Source organism: Molothrus aeneus, chromosome 6 (assembly GCF_037042795.1).
Source record: "Molothrus aeneus isolate 106 chromosome 6, BPBGC_Maene_1.0, whole genome shotgun sequence".
Classification (NCBI taxonomy): Eukaryota; Metazoa; Chordata; class Aves; order Passeriformes; family Icteridae; genus Molothrus; species Molothrus aeneus.
The window spans coordinates 19,639,400-19,657,276 of NC_089651.1; the positions used below are offsets into that span (position 1 = coordinate 19,639,400).

A 17,877-nucleotide genomic window follows, 5' to 3' on the forward strand; every position below is an offset into this window, starting at 1 on the left:
GGAGGTGTGTAGTTGTCATGTGTCTCAGCAAGAGCACCAGAGCATGTTTATGCTATGAAGATTAATACTGTTTTTCTTTCTTTGATGCAGATTCTTGATTTATTTTATAACTTGGTCTACCCAAGAGCCTTCTGGTGGGTGCAGTTAGAGATTTTCTTTCTGCAGAGCAGGTTTAATTTAGTGCTTGGAGGGGCCAATAATAGCACAAGCCCTTAAAGCTTTCAGTGCCCCAGACTCTTCCTGAGCGGCATCTTCCTGTCCTAAAATGTTGCAAGAACTCTATAGTAACTAATTTCATGGTAGCCTTGTTAATGGTGACTCTACATTTGCAAACCAGAAAGAGGAGACTTACAGGACAAAGTGCTTCCTTTTTATGTTTTACCCCTCTTTTGGGCTGGGTTTTTGTAGTGGCTGTGATTTAATCAAAGTACACCACTATCCTATCATGTGTCCAGGAACTGCTGCATAGATCAGTGCTGGAGTAATCCTAAATTACTTCTGAGTAACACTTTAATTTCCTCCTTGGGCTCCCTCCAGCTGCCAAGCCTGGACCTTTTGCTTCTGTGCTTTATGGCAGGTTTTGGCTTTGCAGGTTTTTACATTGCTGCCAAGTTAATTTTAGAACTTTGGTTGCTATGACTACTGCTAAGTATTTCTTAGTTCTCCACTTATTTGCTCAGTTTGCTGCTTTTCTTTGTGTGTGTGTGTGTGAAGTGCATGGAGTAATTATCCTGCCCTGCAGAAGATAAAAAAGGATGGCATGTGAGAGGTGAGGCTCTTGATCTTCAGGCTGACTCAGCTGCTCATTTAGAGCAGCTGCAAAGACTTGAAAGCACAGCTCTTGCAGCGTGTGGTCAGGATGAGGATTTAAGTCTGGGGAGGAAGGCACTGGTAATGCACCCATTCTGGTGTACTGAATGAGACATGCCGGCACTGCTTCTAATTCTGCTGACTGCTACTGTCCTTAGGTTTATCTGTGTCTTGCTAGCTACTTTTATAACTATATATAGTTCCAAGTCTTACACATAGCTTTACATTCTTGGGAGCAATAACCATTGTTTTGCTCAGAGCCTCAAATGCATTATGCAGAGAAATTCTGTTTCATTGCTCTGAGCTGAAGTTGCTATACTAATAATAATAGTGATGTAAATATATATATATATATATGTACAGCTAACAAGTTCTTCATATCAAGACGTCCTGCTGTGTTTGTGCAGGCAAGGTCATGACTTTCTTTCCAGTCATCTGAAAGAATAGGTAAAGACAGAGCATCCAGTGGTATTTAAGACTTTTGACTGATACTTGAAACACTTAGACTTTTCAGGAAAATGTAGTTCTTGTCAGTATGGAACAGCTTTGGAGAATGTCCTGGGAATGTGGGAACATCACTATCTAGTTTTCAGGTGGGGCTAGCCAGGCAGAGGTGGAGAAAATTACCTGATGGGAAACTTCAAGAGCTGGGAATAGATCCACCCTTTCCTCCAACTTCTTGGATGAAGGGCTGTTCTGTTTGCTGTGGTTCTGGGCTGTGGGCATTTGGGACAGTTGTGATTAGCAGGGAGTTAAACACAGGAGATAACCTTGGTGCCATTTGAAGCCACGACGTCTGTGCAGGTGCCTGTTGTCTGTCTGTAAAGCCATAACTTACAGACATACCTGAAAGGAGCTTCATCCTGGTGCCTTCCCAGAAATCTTATCCATTTACCAAGTACCTGTTAAGCAAAAATGTAATCATATTGTATTCCTTTGGCCAATTCCCATAGATAAGACCTGTTTTGTATGTGTAACACTTCCATTAGTGAATCTCTATTCTGTGCCTGAAACAGAGAAAGCCATAGCAGGGCAAAAACACGCTTTGAATGCAGTTGAAAACAAATCCTTGTCTCTGGTGTCTGTGGGAACTGTGAAGCTGTTCAGGAGGGAAACAGTGGTAACCTAGCAGGAGGCTTCATGAGGTCAAGGTGCTCTGTTGTCTGAGAGAGATCTTGTTTGTAACACTGAGAAGGGCAATAGGAAAAAAGATAAGTCAGTTAGAAAAACATCACTAGAATAAAGAACATTCTGAGAGTTCAGTGCACAAAAATCTATGAAAGACTTGTTTTAGTGGCACATAAAATCATCAAGGATGAAAAATTTAATAAGAGTTTTGAGAGACTTAGCTGGATGCCCTAAGAACTCCAAACACAAAAAGTAAATAATGTGCAGAGGCTCTGCCTGTCTGCATTTGATTTTTGTTCTTTAACCTTCCAAGCTGCAGCTCTGCACTTTAACCAGTTGGAATTTAAATGTGTTGTTACAGTAGCATCTTTGTTGGAGATGGACCGTGACTCGTGCTCATTAAGGCTACAGATGTCTGCTTAGATTATGTATTTCAAAAGCTTTTTCTCCAATGAACTGTGAAAAGCCAGGCTTGAGCAGAGGATTGTGAAAGATAAAATAATAGCCTCTCATCCCTGTGTCTGGCAGACTTAATGCAGTTACTCTCAGATCTTTTTTTGTTACAGTGTGATGCAATATCCTGTTTCAGCTATCCCAGTCCTTTCCCAGGTGTGCCAATACCTTCTCCCTTCCCCTCCCCTTGTGTCCTGCTGAGAGCTGTCTGTCAATCTTGGCATGCCAGCAAGGGTATCGTGTGATTGGCGAAGTTCAAAAGGTGCCCCTCAGCCCTGGGGTCATTGGGTTATCCAAGTGTCACTTGTCCCCTGAGCCTTCCTCCCTCCTACCTGGTTGGTGGCACACCTATCCCTTCCCTCCCCCTTTCCCCGGGGGCTTAAAAGACACCATGCGGTCGGGATTCTGTTGGAGCTGTTACAAGATTCAGAGATCTGTGACCCTGGAAAAAAGCTCTGGATTAAACCCTCCGTCAGAATCCGTCTCCTTTTCTCCTTCACCATTGCCTAAAGCCCTTCCACCAGAGGTAAAACTGAGTTCCTGCTTGCCTGGACTTGTTCCAAGTGCCAGCTGCAACATCCAGCCAGCCAAAAGTGTCTCTGAGGTGAAAACACCACAGCTGCCACCTCTGGCCAAGCAGCAAGGGCCAGAAGAGCCCAGGCACGTTCCACCTAGTAATATTGGGATCGTATTCCAATATTTTGGTGCCCAACACCGGGCTGCAGCCCCAATTTGTTCACAGTCAAAAATAGACCTCTAAGCACAACCTGCTATGTTTCCTTTATCAGTATTTTCCTAAATTGTTCACAAGGCTTTTTACATTCCAAAAATCTCTAATCTGTGAATTTGGCATTTCCCAGATACTGGGGTTTAATAGGCGTAAGTGGCATTGATAAACTGTTTATATGTGGCATGATAGAAAATGGATCTTCTTAAGGGGAAAAGAAAAGGCACGAAATAGTAAATGCTCCATGAATTTAGATGAAATTTGTTTGCCCACTCACTCTTTTTCATGCATTTGCGCTTAGTAGCAGAGCAGACAGAGCTTTTAAAATCTACCTGGATAATGCCTGCTTCTCCTGGGAGACGATAACTGAATTACCAAGAAATTCAGTTAAATGACTTCTGTGATGTGTAAACATTTGCTGCAAGTTATTAGAGCAGAGCTAAAGAGTCATGGATTTTGTTTCCTTAAGTAGTCGTGCATGTCCTACAGACAGTTTTCAGGTGCTCTCTTTATCTCACCTTCTTCCTTTTACATCAAGTGCCAAATGGATAGGTTCATCAGGCAGTCTCAGCTCAGTACCTCTCATTCCCTTCCAAACCTGTGAATATTCACCAGGCTCTACAAAAAAACCAGAATGTTATCAAGGAATTTTAAAAAGTTACATATTTCAACATGATCAGGTACATAGGAAGACAAAGCAAAAACTTGATGCAAAAGTCTCCTGTATGCCAAACTGTCTCATAGTTCTCTACTATGTTTTGTTTTAGCTGTGCCATAGAGCAATTTTCTTGTCAAACATTACTTTGGAAGACCATTAAGGGCAGTTCACCTCTCTAGAACTGCAAGCCAAGCAGTGTTGATAGGCTCAGGTAATGTTACTTTCATCTTTTGCAGTCTTGGATGTACTGGCCTTGCTAGAAAAGAGAGATTAGGTACAGGTTGGTCTTTGTGGAATAAATTATATCACGGCAAAAGTGAAGTGCCAATGGACTTCACTTGTGAGTCTGGATTGCTAAGGGACCTTAAGGTTATGTCTTCCTGGCCCAGAAAACCCACCAATAAGGTAAGAGTAATGTTTTTGTGGTGAAAAAAGATTTAGTTTCAATGGTAGCTGAAGCTTCCTGGTTAGAACTCCATCTCGGGTACAATGCGTTCCTGGACAGGTATCAAGACTATGCATGTCTAGGGAGCTGGATCCTTTGTGTGGGGAGGGTGTCTCTATGCAAATCCTCAACTCTGCCTGGGGTGCAAGAAAGAGCACTTGACAAATAAAGCAGATTCTTTCCTCTTCACAGGATATATCTGTACTCCTCTGTGCTGCTTCATGTTGGACACACATGGGCTAGAATTAGCTGAACTGATGGAGATGCTAATTCCAGTCCCAAATGCAATATTGCTGCATTGGCTGGTTCAAAGGTTGCTCCAGACAGCACTTTCAAAAGAGCACCCTAATAGCTCTGCTTCTGGTTCAGAGACCTCTACACAGATCTGTAGTCATGCCCTTAGATTGCTCTGGGTTTCAGAAAGACAATGAATTAAATGGGAATACGAGAAACAGATCTAAACACCCAAAAAGGAATAGTTACTGGTAAATTAATGTTTCATTAGCCACAGTAATCCCAAATCTCCAAAACAGCGTGTTAGCTGCAAAGTTATCCCAAATCTCTGCAAAATATGTCAATAGTTGTTGTATGAAAAGGACTGTAAAATCAGATAAGAGATGTTTTGTTTCACACTGTTCTGAAGCTGGTCATCAGATCCCACCTGACTTTTGACAAAGCAGTTTTTCTTCAGCAGTCTAGTTAACTTGTTTGGATTTATAGAACTGATTCTTGTAGGACCTAGAAGATGTTATCTTAAACAGGTGGATAACTTTAAAAGCTTGGGAAAAAAAGTTGATGGATAATTCACTTCTCATTTTTCTCCTCTTTTTAGTAAGATGGAGATTATACAGAGAAGAGACTGTGCTGCTGCAGAATGACCCCATGGTAACTAATTAGGTCTCATCAGGTCTGCAAAGGCATCCTGTTTTCAGCCTTATGCCAATGTACTGTAACCAGTGGGCCAAGTTGTTTGAGAGTCTTATGGTATTTTACTGGGATGTCATAGTAGATTTACCTTCCTTGCACTTGCTGCAGGTAGTAGTATTCATCCATGGGTCAGTCCTTGCAGAACTTCTTGATGCTTGCATAAAATGATCTGCTTGTCATTATATTCCCTGCACTGGCCCTTGTCTGTGATGCGTGACACGAATTCATTTCTCAGCTGTTGAATTTAGGGAGTGTATTAAAGGAGCCAGAGTAATACGTGATGAGCTGTAATTAAAATTACTAATGCATGTCAATTCCTTTCCTTCCTTCTGTTCTCATTCACATTCCTCATGCAGACTTGGTTCACTTTGCTGAGTGAGCCAGAGACCAAATGTTGACTGGAAACAGTGATTTCTGCTTTCTCTAGCACAGTTGCACAAGGAAGTAAGGTTAGCAAAGATCCTCCCTGAGGTGTTACACTAAGTAACAGGAAAAGTCTGGCTTGCATCTATCCTGCAAAGCTTTGGTCTGTGGTTGTAGTGGCATCATTAGTGGAACAGCTCTAGCTGAGTGGTACTTTTCATAGTTGGTAGCAGGATCAGTAGTCACAGAATGGCTTGGGTTGGAATGAACCATAAAGACCTTATCGTTCCAGCCCCCCTGCTGGGAGCAGGGAAGCCTTTCTCTAGACCAGGTTGTTCAGAGCCCCATCCGGCCTGGCCTTGAGCACTTCTAGCGATGGGGCATCCACAGCTTCTCTGAGCAACCTGTTCCAGTGCCTCACTACTCTCATAATGAAGAAATCATGTTTTCTTGGTTCTGTTACAGTCTTTTTTCCCCATCTCATCTCTTCTTATGAAAGTATGCTTTAAAATGGAGATGTTTAAAGGATTAGCCATTTTATGTTGTATTGTTTTACTGACAAATGCAGAAGCTGTTTTTAGTGAAGCTGGAAATTGTGCTTTGGTGTTTAACCATGGAAGTGAACTACCAAAATCAAATATTGAGAGAGATACATAAAGCATCTTGGATGAAAACAATGGATGCTTGAGTAAAGATCTTCCGTTATGCTGGGCACAGTGTATGTTTCATTATCTGTTGTTAGAGAAATATGTTAGTGGTTCTGTTGCTATTCTGAATGACTGAAAAGCAGTTTTGCTTGATAAGGAAAAGAGAGGAAAATCACATGCCAAGACTTAACTGTGCCAGCCTTCTGCAGTAGGAAATTAAGAATTTGGATGGATCATCCACAATTGTGTGGATTTGAGGTTCTGTTTGTTTAGTTTGGTTTGGTTTTTACTCAGCCTCATATTTTTCTTGAGGTAGATGAATGTCAGAATAGCCTGTTTGAGGCTATAAGGAATTACAGGCTGCACTGAAAGAGAAATTCCTGCCCAAAAATACATTGCTCAATGACTGCATGACTTTGTGGGTGTGGGGCTTAAATGGTGTCAGGGGAATGTAAGGTAAAAAAAAAAAAAGCAAAACATGTTGTGCCTTCTATATGTCTGATTCTAGTGAGCTTTGCCAGGTGCAGCTGAAGTATTGTGGTTATGGCTTGGAACTGGGTATCTCACCTCTGGAAACCAAAGCTGTGACTGTTAGGTATGGATGGGGGAGATACTCCCATGATAATGCTCATGCTTCCTACTACAGTGTGTATCTCAGCTTGTCTCTCCCTAGTAGTTTACATGCTGGCACTACTGTGGGTGAGGATGGACTGAGGGATACTTTACCATCTCCAGTTTGCATGCATGTGCTTTTAATGAGCTCATTTTTCACAATCTGAAGGAAAAGGGAAAAGCTTTCTTTGTCACGCAGCGTGTTAGCAGAATACACAACGTAGGACAAAATCAATTTTATATTGAAACCAATCTCAGGCTTCCTTTTCCTTTTGTCTTGCAGAAGCAGGGAGCGGCCAGGATTACGTGACCTCTGAAAATCAGCTGCTTTACTACCCGAGCATTACCTACGCCATCATTGGCAGCTCTGTCATTTTCGTGCTCGTGGTGGCCTTCCTGGCCTTGGTGCTGCACCACCAGCGCAAGCGCAACAATCTGATGACGCTGCCAGTGCATCGCCTGCAGCACCCGGTGCTGCTGTCCCGCCTGGTGGTCCTCGACCACCCGCACCACTGCAGCGTCACCTACAATGTCAACAACGGCATCCAGTACATGGCCAGCCAGCCCTACCCCAGGCCATTGGAGCTGGACTCCCCACCATCCTACTCTGAGGCTGTGCTCGACCAAAGGTATGTACAGGAGCTGATTGTGGCCTCCCCAAAGCATCCCTCTGCTGGTTGCAGCTCTGGTAACCTGTACTACTGCTCCCCACTTACTGCTGCTGTTGACAGAAGTCCAGTGCTGTGCTTCTGTCACCTGCACAGGGTCAAGTTTCAGTAAATCTGAGCTCATTCTGTGTATGAAAAATTCATGGTCCTCGGGTCTGTTTACTGTTACTGGTATTAAAAGGGATTTGAGGGAAACTCAAGTCTCTTAGCACATATTGGTAGTAAGATTTTAAGAATGGCAGGAGAATGTATCACTTGTCTAGTAGTGATAACCTGTGCCAGTCTGGAATCAAAATATGAAAACTGAATTTGAAGTTTCACCAAAAAAAACCTCAGGTAAGTTGTAGGTCATAGAACTGACAAAATACAGCCCTGTTCATTTATGATAATAATATAAAGGTGAGAGCGTTCTTCAATTCTTTTATAAAGAACTGTATCATTCTTCTACTTTGCACTGTTTTACCTTTTACCAAGAGAAGAAAAAAACAGAACTCTGGAATGGAAAGGACTCTTCCTAATTTAAATAGCTGAAAGTGCTTTGAAGTTTGGTGTGGGTGTGGCTTGTATATGATGCTTTTGTAGTTATGTGGTTATGACACTGGTTTTATTTGTAGATAATTAACCTTCATTTTAACCTCTGTCTGTAAAGCCTTTCCAAACAAAACTTGTAAGCAGACATCCCCTGTACCTAAAAAGGATATGGTACAAACTTCAACAATTCAGATTGTTCACTATCACCCTGTTGGTCTTTACAGTACAAACTGTGGGATATAAGAATAATTGTAAATTCCTATTCTCTACCACTTTTGGCTGCAGGTCCCTTGTCTTAATGTTGACTTTCATACTAATGATATATTTTCATTATTAAGGACAACTAATGAGCAGGTGTCCAGATTGTAATCATTTCTCACCTGAGCTGATAAAACCATCAGCAGTTTTGGAGCTAATTGCTCCCAGTGCCTGTTACCAATCTGCTCAACTCTGACTTGCTTGCTATCAGAACAGTCTTCCTGAATGCAGTGTTCATCTTGCCTGTGCCTACTTAACAATTGTTCTGCGTGTGATCTCATGACAGCCAAAGTGATTTGTCAGTGTGGAGAATTCAGTTTGTTATTTATTTGTAGACTGTAAGCCATTAATCTCTCTCACTTAGTGGAAGTTTCCTTGGAGCTTTCTTCTGCTTGCATCATCATATATAGGTGTAAATCCACCACTTAATGTAACTTCTTTTAGTGTTTTCTCTGGAGTAAATGTTAAACAGAAAAGTTTTTTACCTCTTGTACAGCTGTCTTTGAGCCAGCTTTGTTGGAAGTTCACAGCCATCTAACTCAGCGTGTGGATTGTTAAATTGGTTGGTTGTGATTACTATATTGCACCTTGGCCAGAAAACTTGCTTCCCAGTGGTGGTGTGGATATTTTGAAATTACCTGAATAATGGGAGCAGGCCTGAGATCTCTTGATATGTGTCATAACTGAAAAGCTGAGAAATGCTGTTTGTTTTTTTCATCATTGGAGTACTGCGTACGATCTTCTGTCCCACTGTTTTCAGTAACTTCTTACTCTGTTGTGTGTCTTACAGCAGACCACCTTGGTTTGACCTTCCTCCACCACCTTACTGTTCTGAATCTGAATCCCCTAATCAGGCAGACCTTCCTCCTTACCGCTCTCGGTCGGGAAGCTTGGCCAGCGCAGACAGCCGCGTGGCAGAAAGCCCTGTGGGCACATCCGACAGCTGGACGAGAGATTTCCATGGCAGCATGGATGGGCACAGAACTCTGCTGGAGAGGACAGTAGATCAGAGTGATCCTCTGGTCAGCCACACTGCTGAAAGAGAAGTGTAACTTTTCCAGTAGTTGGGATGGCCAGAAGGCATTTACTGTGTCTGGGTTAATCTGCTGTGGCTAATAGGTTTCAGGGGGACGTGTGCCTGAATGATGACTTGTTTTGAGTTCACACTGAGTTAATATTTGAATTCAGCATTTTGGGCTCATCGAAGGCAGAGCAAGGAAAGCTAAACGTAGAGTCGCATCATCTCTCCACAGTATTTCTGTGAGCAAGTTCTGGTTCAGAAAACTAAGAGAAACATCAGTGCTTTGTCAAAAGAACTGATGTGGTGTATTTATTGGACTGCTTACTGTATATGAATGTATATATGTGTGTGTATAATATTTACAGAAGTTGCACAGGAGAACTGTGCCAGAAGGACTCCTGTTTTCAGACTGCCTTCCATCCTCTCAATGTGGGAGCTGTTTCTTCTTACTGTCTGGTGCCAACTGGTGGTCACTGGAGCACATGAGAGGCACTCATGCTGCTTGGAGGTCTGGTGCCCAATGCCAGTCTCCTAACGGTGCCCAAACTGCAGAAGATCTCCTATTGACCCATCTCTGCGTGGTCTGGAACGTTCTCACTGTGAAGGAGGTTTAAGCTTGTGAGGATGCAGCAACTCTAAGTCAGGTTTTTTTCCCCCAGATGCCAGTATCTAGGCCAAATTTGCATGGGTTGTCTTAGCAACACCACAAAGCTTGGCTTATCTGTCAAATGTCAAGGCTGAGTACAGAGGCACTGAAGCATCTCAAAACAACAGGGCAGGGCTTCTTTTCCTGTGTGGCATAACATTACTCCATATATTCCCTTTTAAAAAAAACCCCACAACTGAACAACAAAACAAACCCCCAAATTGTTCCAGCAAAAGCTTCAACACTGAAACTTCTTTGAGGCAAACACCCAGGACAGAAAGCTTTATTGTAGCTTGCTACATTAGTAGTTTGCTATATTTGTAAAATACCTGAAAGCAGGTCATGCAGTGAAAGGTGTGGGCTTGACATCCCATCTACAGCATGTGTGTGAACAGACATGGATACCTACCTGTGTGTAGGTATGTACAGAGCGTATCACTTGGGTTTAGTTCTGCTAGACCACAAGAACTCTGATGTCAAAGTTTTGGTTTTGATAAGCTCATTGGTTTTCACAGGGTTTGCATTTTTCACATTTATTTGGTTGAAATTGTAGCTTCTGCAGCAGAACTATTTATGTCTGTTCTCTCATAAGTCTTGTAATGGTCTCCTGTCAAATGTGTTTCAGTGCACCTTGGTGAATCACCATGTGAAAGCACCTCTGAGGTTAAAGGTATTTAGAGAGGGAAGAAGCTGTGAATTTAAATGCCACTGCAGTGCTGTACTTACAGAACACAGTACAGTGTCTTCCTCTTGTCTGGAGGGAAATTTGCCGTGAAAAATTATTTGTGTTTGTTTATCCCACATTTCCCACTCTTTCTATGTAAGAAAGAATAGTGTCATTAATAGACTTTGCTTTTTAAAGGAAGTGAAGGAAGCTAACTGCCCACACCTTCTGCTTTCTTCCTCCCCATCTTTGTAAGGTAGATTCTTTTGCCCAAAGGTTACATGCTCAGAACCCAAGAATTTGGAGTGTAGGTGAGGCAACAACTCAAGTTCAGTCTCAGTTCTTACAAATAGACCTGATTTTTCAGGGAGGGAGTTAGGGTGTTGCTTATTGGGTTGGTGTTTTTTTGGTTTGTTTTTTTTTTTTTTTCATTTCCAGCTTTGGAGTCTGTTGCCACAGATTCCAAATATGCAAGAGGCAGGGACCAGATAGATTTACAAACACAGGTCATTCCAGGACTGAGGACATGGTGTGAGGACAGGGCGGAGAGTCCTGGAGAATTCTAATGCTGATGGGCTAGGCTGGCTTTGGAAGCAGATTAAGGGCAGCTTTCATTACAGGCTTAGGCAGCCTGTGGTGAAGTGCATTGGTGAAGATGCTCCCAGGTCCTTGCAAAGTAATGTATAAGAGTGGCTCAGATTTCATCTTTGCTGAGAACTCGAGCAGTGTAAATCTGCTGTCCTGCACAAAGCAGGATTTAGCTTTATTACTGACTGACCAAGGCCATAGGCAGACTGTTGTCATTGCACAGAGCAGACAGCTATTCTTTATTTTACAGGTAGATCAGACTCAAGTATGTGAATGAATTAATAGTACAGATGGGTGCAGGGACATCTCCTGTGATCACTGGACCCTGCTGTCCCTCTTGCCTTTCAATGAGGTTCTGCTTGGCCTCTGTAAGAGAGCTGTGTTATGCTGTATTAACCTTAATGGTTTTCTGTTATAGTTTTATAAACTTCATATTTGCCTTGAAAACACACCCCACACCATTGAAGAGTTTGCAGTAGTTTCATTGTAATTAGGTATCTTTTTTATTTTAAAGTTGCCTAAAGTTGTATTAGTGAAACCAAATCTTTGTGTCCACTACCCCTCAAACAAGCCTTCCACAGGGGACTGCATTTCACCATGTGTATTCTAAGACCCTGGAGGGTGTGCAGCCCAAATACTGTGTGCCTATGGCATTTGAAAAATGTTGCCTCACATTGCTAAGAAGTAGGAAAAGAGTGAATATAGCCTGTTTCTTCTGTCTTGTGTCAGTCACTGTCATATATGTACATACATATAGTAAAAAAAAAGATACTCTTTCAGGATGTATATATTTATGTAATTTTTGCATTAAGATAATCCATTTGGACTTTACCAAAAAAGAAGAAAAAATGTTCTTAATGGTGTGATGTTTTCCCTTCCAGCTAAGGGTATATTTATCTTTGTATAGGAATTGTCTAGTTTTTGAGAACACAAAAGGAGATTGTGCCTTTCTGTTTGAATGTTGATTGGAAAAGCTGTTACCTGCATTTCTGGGTGTTATGTGTCATTGTCTAGAGATCCAGAAAGAGCAACAAGTCTTGTCTTCCTCTTCATTATGGGGACTGCTGAACTTTAAGGACTACAGCAATTCAGTGTTTTGTTCAAAAAAGGTGTGCTAAAACTTGGGGTGGCTTACCTTACTCCAGTTTTCTGGTTTGTAGAACAGGTTTGCTAGGCTGTTTTCTTTGAAATTGCTGAAATCACACAGAAATTGTTTATGGTGTATCACTTCTAGTATGTTAATACAGCATTACGGTGCATTATTCAGTGGGATCTTTGGGAAATGTGCTGATGAAATTAAATATTTCATTGAAAATCCTGCAGCTTGTAGGGCTGAAGTTAAATGTGGTAGGGTTTCTTTTCAGTAGCAGGCAAAATTGGAATTGATCATCCTATTGTTTGCAATTGTTCTTAACCTTTTAGTTTGATGTTAGTCATCCAAGAGCTTTCCTTTCTACTTAATATTTAGACAAATGGATGTTATTTCAAAGACTTATTCTTACAAAAGTAAATTCAATTAAACTTCTCTTCAAGAGCCAAATTCTTTTTCCACATCTGTACTGAATGGTGACCATTGGATTGAGTAGTTCTCAGTGCAACTATTAATATATTTAAACAAAAGAGTTTGAAGAAATGATTACTTGAAGTAAATGAAGGCATGTTGGAAAGGTCATTTAAATACAAACAAATAAATAAAATTCAGGAGCTTCAACGTAACCTCTGCTGAAATCAGAGTGCTGTGTATTTAAAATGAAGCCATTAGTGATTCTGCTTGGTGGTAATCTGAAGTTCCTTGTAAGGTGAATTGCCATTTGCCTCTCTGGTATTGGAAATGGAAAACTGGCACTGATGCTTTTAAAAGAGAGCCTGTGAATAATTTTCTTGGCTCTTGTCTGCAGTGATATATACAAAAACACTGACTGCATTGCAATTTTTAAATAACTGCATTCCTTCTTCCTCTACTTTTAAGCCAAATCAGTTTTATTTACACGACTTCGCTTTGATACAGCTAATAGGGCCCTTGTGATAGATTTAGAAACTGAGTGGAGGAAAAGAGATGACTCTCACTTTAATTAATGCTGCAGCTTGTTAATCTTGTGCTCTTTCCTTTTAGACATCGTAGCAAAGACAAATGGTTTTAGTAGATAAGGAAAACTATTAACGATGAAAAGGATGGAAGGACACTGATTCTGATTTTTAATGAATATTTAAAATTGTATAAATGAAGAAAAAAATTAATGCTGTGTTTTTCATGTGGTGATCAAATGACAAATACTGTTTTTAACTGTTGCTTATTGGTAGCTACTTTGCCTATAATGCCTGGAACTAAAATTGTAAAACAAGGGCTTTTCTTGCAGTTCTTAGTAGATCTGCAGTATTTTTTTTTGTTAACACAAGGTTATATTACACCCATGGACTAAAATATGGACTGCAGGAAGAATTTCAATACTGTGCTGGATTCTGCCTGAATGTATCCCAGTACAGGACTGTGGCCTTCAATTGTCTTTTTTTTTTCTTTCTTTGAGGGGTTTTGTCAACTTGAAATTTAGATGTTACTTAAATGCTTTAAAAGAGGTTGTGTGTTGAGAGCCAGCCTTGTCTTAAACTTTTGTAAACTGGAAATCTTAAAAATATATTCTGTATTCCTGAATAAAATTGGTGTTTTAATACTGTTCGCAAGTGGGCATGTCCCCTGTCTCATAAAGTCTCAGTTGTTCTGGTTTTATAGCCTCCTACATGAGGCTTCTTACAATTTCTTTTACATTCCATGTTAAGTTTTGTTAACTCTTTGTGGGTTTTAAATATATTTTTTAAATGAAATTATATTGGAAATCACATGTACCTGTGTGTATAAAAATCTAGTGATCCATAGTTATACCAATGAAAATTTCTTAATATTATAATTTCTCATTTTGCAGTCCTGTTTGTGCTATCAAAGATGAGGTGTCAGAACCACTTTTGTCTGCTTTGTTGCAAAGCTCTGGAGGCTGCAGCAGAGGTTGTGCTCTGAGCTGGCTGCTGTGTATGGATTTATCAGCAGAGCTCAGGGGCTGTCAGCAACAGCCTCTACCTCCCCCTTTCTGCCTGCCACTTCCCACCACTGTGTTCCTAGCACAATGTCCCTGTTTATCTCCAGGTCTGGGATCCACGTGCTGGGGTGTGAGCCAGGTTCAAGTGCAGATGCTCCATGGAGGCGGCGTGTCTGCCTGTGGTCCTGAGTCAGGGCTCTGACCCTGACAGATGCCCCGTGTAGGCACCACCACTGCCAGGGGAACCATCCAGACCCACAAAGTCCTGTCACTCAAAGGATTACTGTAAGAAGTACCCCAACATTATAAAGTTATTTTCCCAGTCTAAGGAGAGCTAATTCAAATGTTATGTCTAAATTGTTGACTCTCTGTAAGTATACAGAAGTTGACATATTCCACTTCCATGATTCTTTTCCTCTTGCTAACTTCACAAAGGCATGCCAGTTTTATTGTTATCCTCATTAATTAAATCACATACTCTGACTCAGATTCTCAGATGAAAATCTTTGTGTGGTGCTGGCAAACTGCCCCAAAATAGCTGTGGCTCCAGAATTCACACCAGCAGCACAAGGGAGATGGAGCTGTTGAGGTTGCCACAGTGGGCTCTCTGCAGGAGAGGGAATACTGGGCTCTCAGGGCTGACTCATTCAGTCACACCCAGCAAAAGCTTTGCTTGAGGAATGTTGATAATAAATACCATAGTCTCCAGCTAAGCTCCCTAATTAATCTTTTTTGTTCTCTCTGCTTTGATTTGTTTAAAGATCCTATTTTTTACACCTTAAAAATTAAATAGGCAGCAGTGATTTCTGAGTGCAACATCTTTTCTTGCTGGTTTGTAAGCAAGCAGTCTGTTAATCAGTCAGCCTCACTTATCTGTTGGAGAGAGAGCTAAGCATCTTTTCACTGTTTGGGGAGCTGTAGTCCAAAATGATGTGCTGTTATTAATTGAAGCAAAGACATATTCATGTGGAAATTCACAGTTCTTCTTTGCTTTTCAAAGCAAAGTTGAGGGTATGCATATTGCATAAAGCACTTTGGAAAAGTACTGGATGGATCTCTCTAGGGAATTAACTTTTCTGTTTATCTGCCAAACATACTGTGAATAGATAAACTGAAACACGATTCTCTGCTCCCCAAAATCCTAATAGTATTCCTTACAGCCTTATTGCAGGGACTGCTGGAGAAGATGAGGTGGAGCAGTTTTGGGGCTGATCTGACCCTCAGCATTTCTGTGGGAATGAGGACAAAGTGTTTCAGTAGGTGCAGTTGCTTTGATGCTGGATACTGTGTAGAAGACCCCCATTCACTGAGAATTGATTTGGGACCATCACTTCCTATATTCTTCCCAACAGCCACTGCACAGGTGGCTTTTCTTTTTTTTTTTTTTCCTAGTCTCTTACCTAAGGTTAATTCCTATCAGTTACCCTGAGGTAAAACCTTTCATCTCTCATTATTTGATACCACAGCCTGTAACCCCTTCAGACTGAAACCACTGTCATTTTTCAGCACACAAAAGTACAATAACCTTCACCTGTGCAGGAACAACAGGAGTAACAGCTCAGCTTCACCCAAACCTCTCACTTCTCCAGGAGCACCCTGGCAGTATCATTTTGACAGAATGAATCTGAGTCTCTTACATTTATTTGCAACACCTGCTATTTCCTTGACAGATGTGGGTCCCATAGTGGCACAGTGATGAAGAAGTATGATGTTGTGTTTGACAGAGTAGATTTTTCTTCTCATTTGTTGGTAACAGAGTTATTTCAGAAAATGCTTCAAATGCTTCTTGCCCAACACTGCATCCAAAGCAGCACTATCTCACAGAGGTGTGGGGCAAGGGGAGGACAGTAAGGTTGGCTGTTTAATGTAGATGTATATATATAACTGCTTTGGAGAGTTCTTATGTGCTCCAGCTCTTTTACCTGAATAAGAAATATTTAAGTGCTGCACAATAAGTGAATTTGCAGACTAAGGAAGTATGGTTGATACTTGGCTGCTCTTTTGCTAATTTCTGTTTACTCAAATATGATGCATAGTCAAGAGCAAAAATTCTCCATGCCTCTGTTGCTGTGTTTATCGTTCTCCCTTGGCAATCTGTGCAGAGCAGAGGAGTTAGCAGAACCAGTGAATTACCTGAAGTGGATTTGGAGAGTGCTTTGCTTCAGAAATAAAGGAGCTGGCTTACATATCCACTTGCAAGGTGTCATGTTAGGTATGCTAGTTGAGACATAAATTACATAAAATTGTACCTGAGCTTCTACAGGAAAAAAAAAAAGGCAGCAAACCTGTGAATCTGAGAGATGCAGCAGATCTTCATCAGCAAGGCCAGTCTAGGAGCTGGCTGCAGGTCAGGGTTAGAAATTCCTGCACTGAGACCCTTTGTGAAGCTGCAAGTGCAGCACTCAGAGGAAAAACCAAAAAACCAATGGTTGTTTCAGGTTTGGCAGCATGAGTTAGTCTCTCTAGTATCTGATATCTGAAATATGTGAAAATCATTCCAGACCAATTGTCAGCTTCCTTCAGGAAGCTGCATGGAAGTCATTTGGCTGCTTTGTTTGCATCATGTTTCTCAAGCAACTAACCACTCTCTTTTCCTTATCCATTGCAGGGATGGGAGGAAGATTTGCACTGTTTAAGTAGGGACAGCTGACACAGGGAGAGACATCAAAATGAGTTTCAGGAATAACAGAACCTGCATCTTCCAAGATCCAGCTTCCTGACCACTGGATAGTGTTGTCTAATTCATGTATTTGAAATCTTTTAAATCCATTCCATTTAACAGAAGATTTTTTGCAGATTTATGGAGGAAAAAAAAAAAAAGAGGTAAGTCTGGATGTGCAGGTAACTGTTTTAAGTTCTTTTTCTTTTTTGTGAAAATTCATGTAGTGATCAAAAAAATATGAACAAATCTTTGAATTCCTTATTTTCTTCTATCTTTTAGGTATTTGTTAGCCCTGTTATTTCTGCAGACTCATTGAAACAGTTACTCTGTCTAGCTCTTCACATGGAGGAGGATTTGCTCTAGAGTAAGATTCCAGGCTAGGTCTTAACCTATAGTAGGTATTTCTGTAGGTTTCCAGAAAGGAAGGTTGTAGCTTAACAAATATGTGGACTCCAGAAAGGAGCTGGGGGAGTGTACTGGAAATGGTTTGCTGTAAATAATGCTGGTTTAAAGATGCACACTGGAATTACAGTGTGTGGAGGGAGGGCCACAGGTACTACAGGCACTGAAGGAACACTTTGTCAGGTGGCTGGCACCGACATTTTCTGCTTTATGGAACAGGGGAGAGGGGGGGGAGGAGATGGGAGGGAGAAATGTCATTTTGACCCTGAGTTTATAGGTAGCCCAAAGAGATACAAGGAACTACAGAGAGAAGAGTGTGACCTGGCTGCCTTTCATGCTGGCATTTGAAAAATTAGCTCAAGATAGTGCTTTGAAGGGTAATATTAAAAAAATAAAAGAAGTCCCCATTTTCTTTTCTTGATACTGATATCAAGAATGAGATGGCTAACGTGGGCGAGAGTGATTCAAAATGATTTTTGGATGGCTTTTTTTTCCTTCCTTTGAAAATTTAGGTGAAGTTAATTATGGAATGGCAGCAGCATCCTAACTAAAGTGAGTGCTTTCATCTCACCTCCTCCTTTTAAAATAGCTGCATTCTTATCTCTTCTTTGAGAAAGGGGGTGTGGGGGGAGAGCACC

At 41.2% G+C, this 17,877-nt stretch overlaps 1 protein-coding gene across 1 annotated transcript in view; it reads left to right on the forward strand.

The window, feature by feature from the left end:
- The window catches only part of LDLRAD3 (low density lipoprotein receptor class A domain containing 3), a 103,480-nt gene extending 94,133 nt beyond the window's left edge, over positions 1-9,347 (forward strand). Inside the window, exons 5-6 of the mRNA XM_066552596.1 lie at positions 7,054-7,399; positions 9,018-9,347. Of these exons, the coding sequence (XP_066408693.1) occupies positions 7,054-7,399; positions 9,018-9,279 (608 nt within the window). The 3' untranslated portion in view covers positions 9,280-9,347. The remainder of the gene's footprint in view (positions 1-7,053; positions 7,400-9,017) is intronic.
- Positions 9,348-17,877: the final 8,530 nt, after the last annotated feature.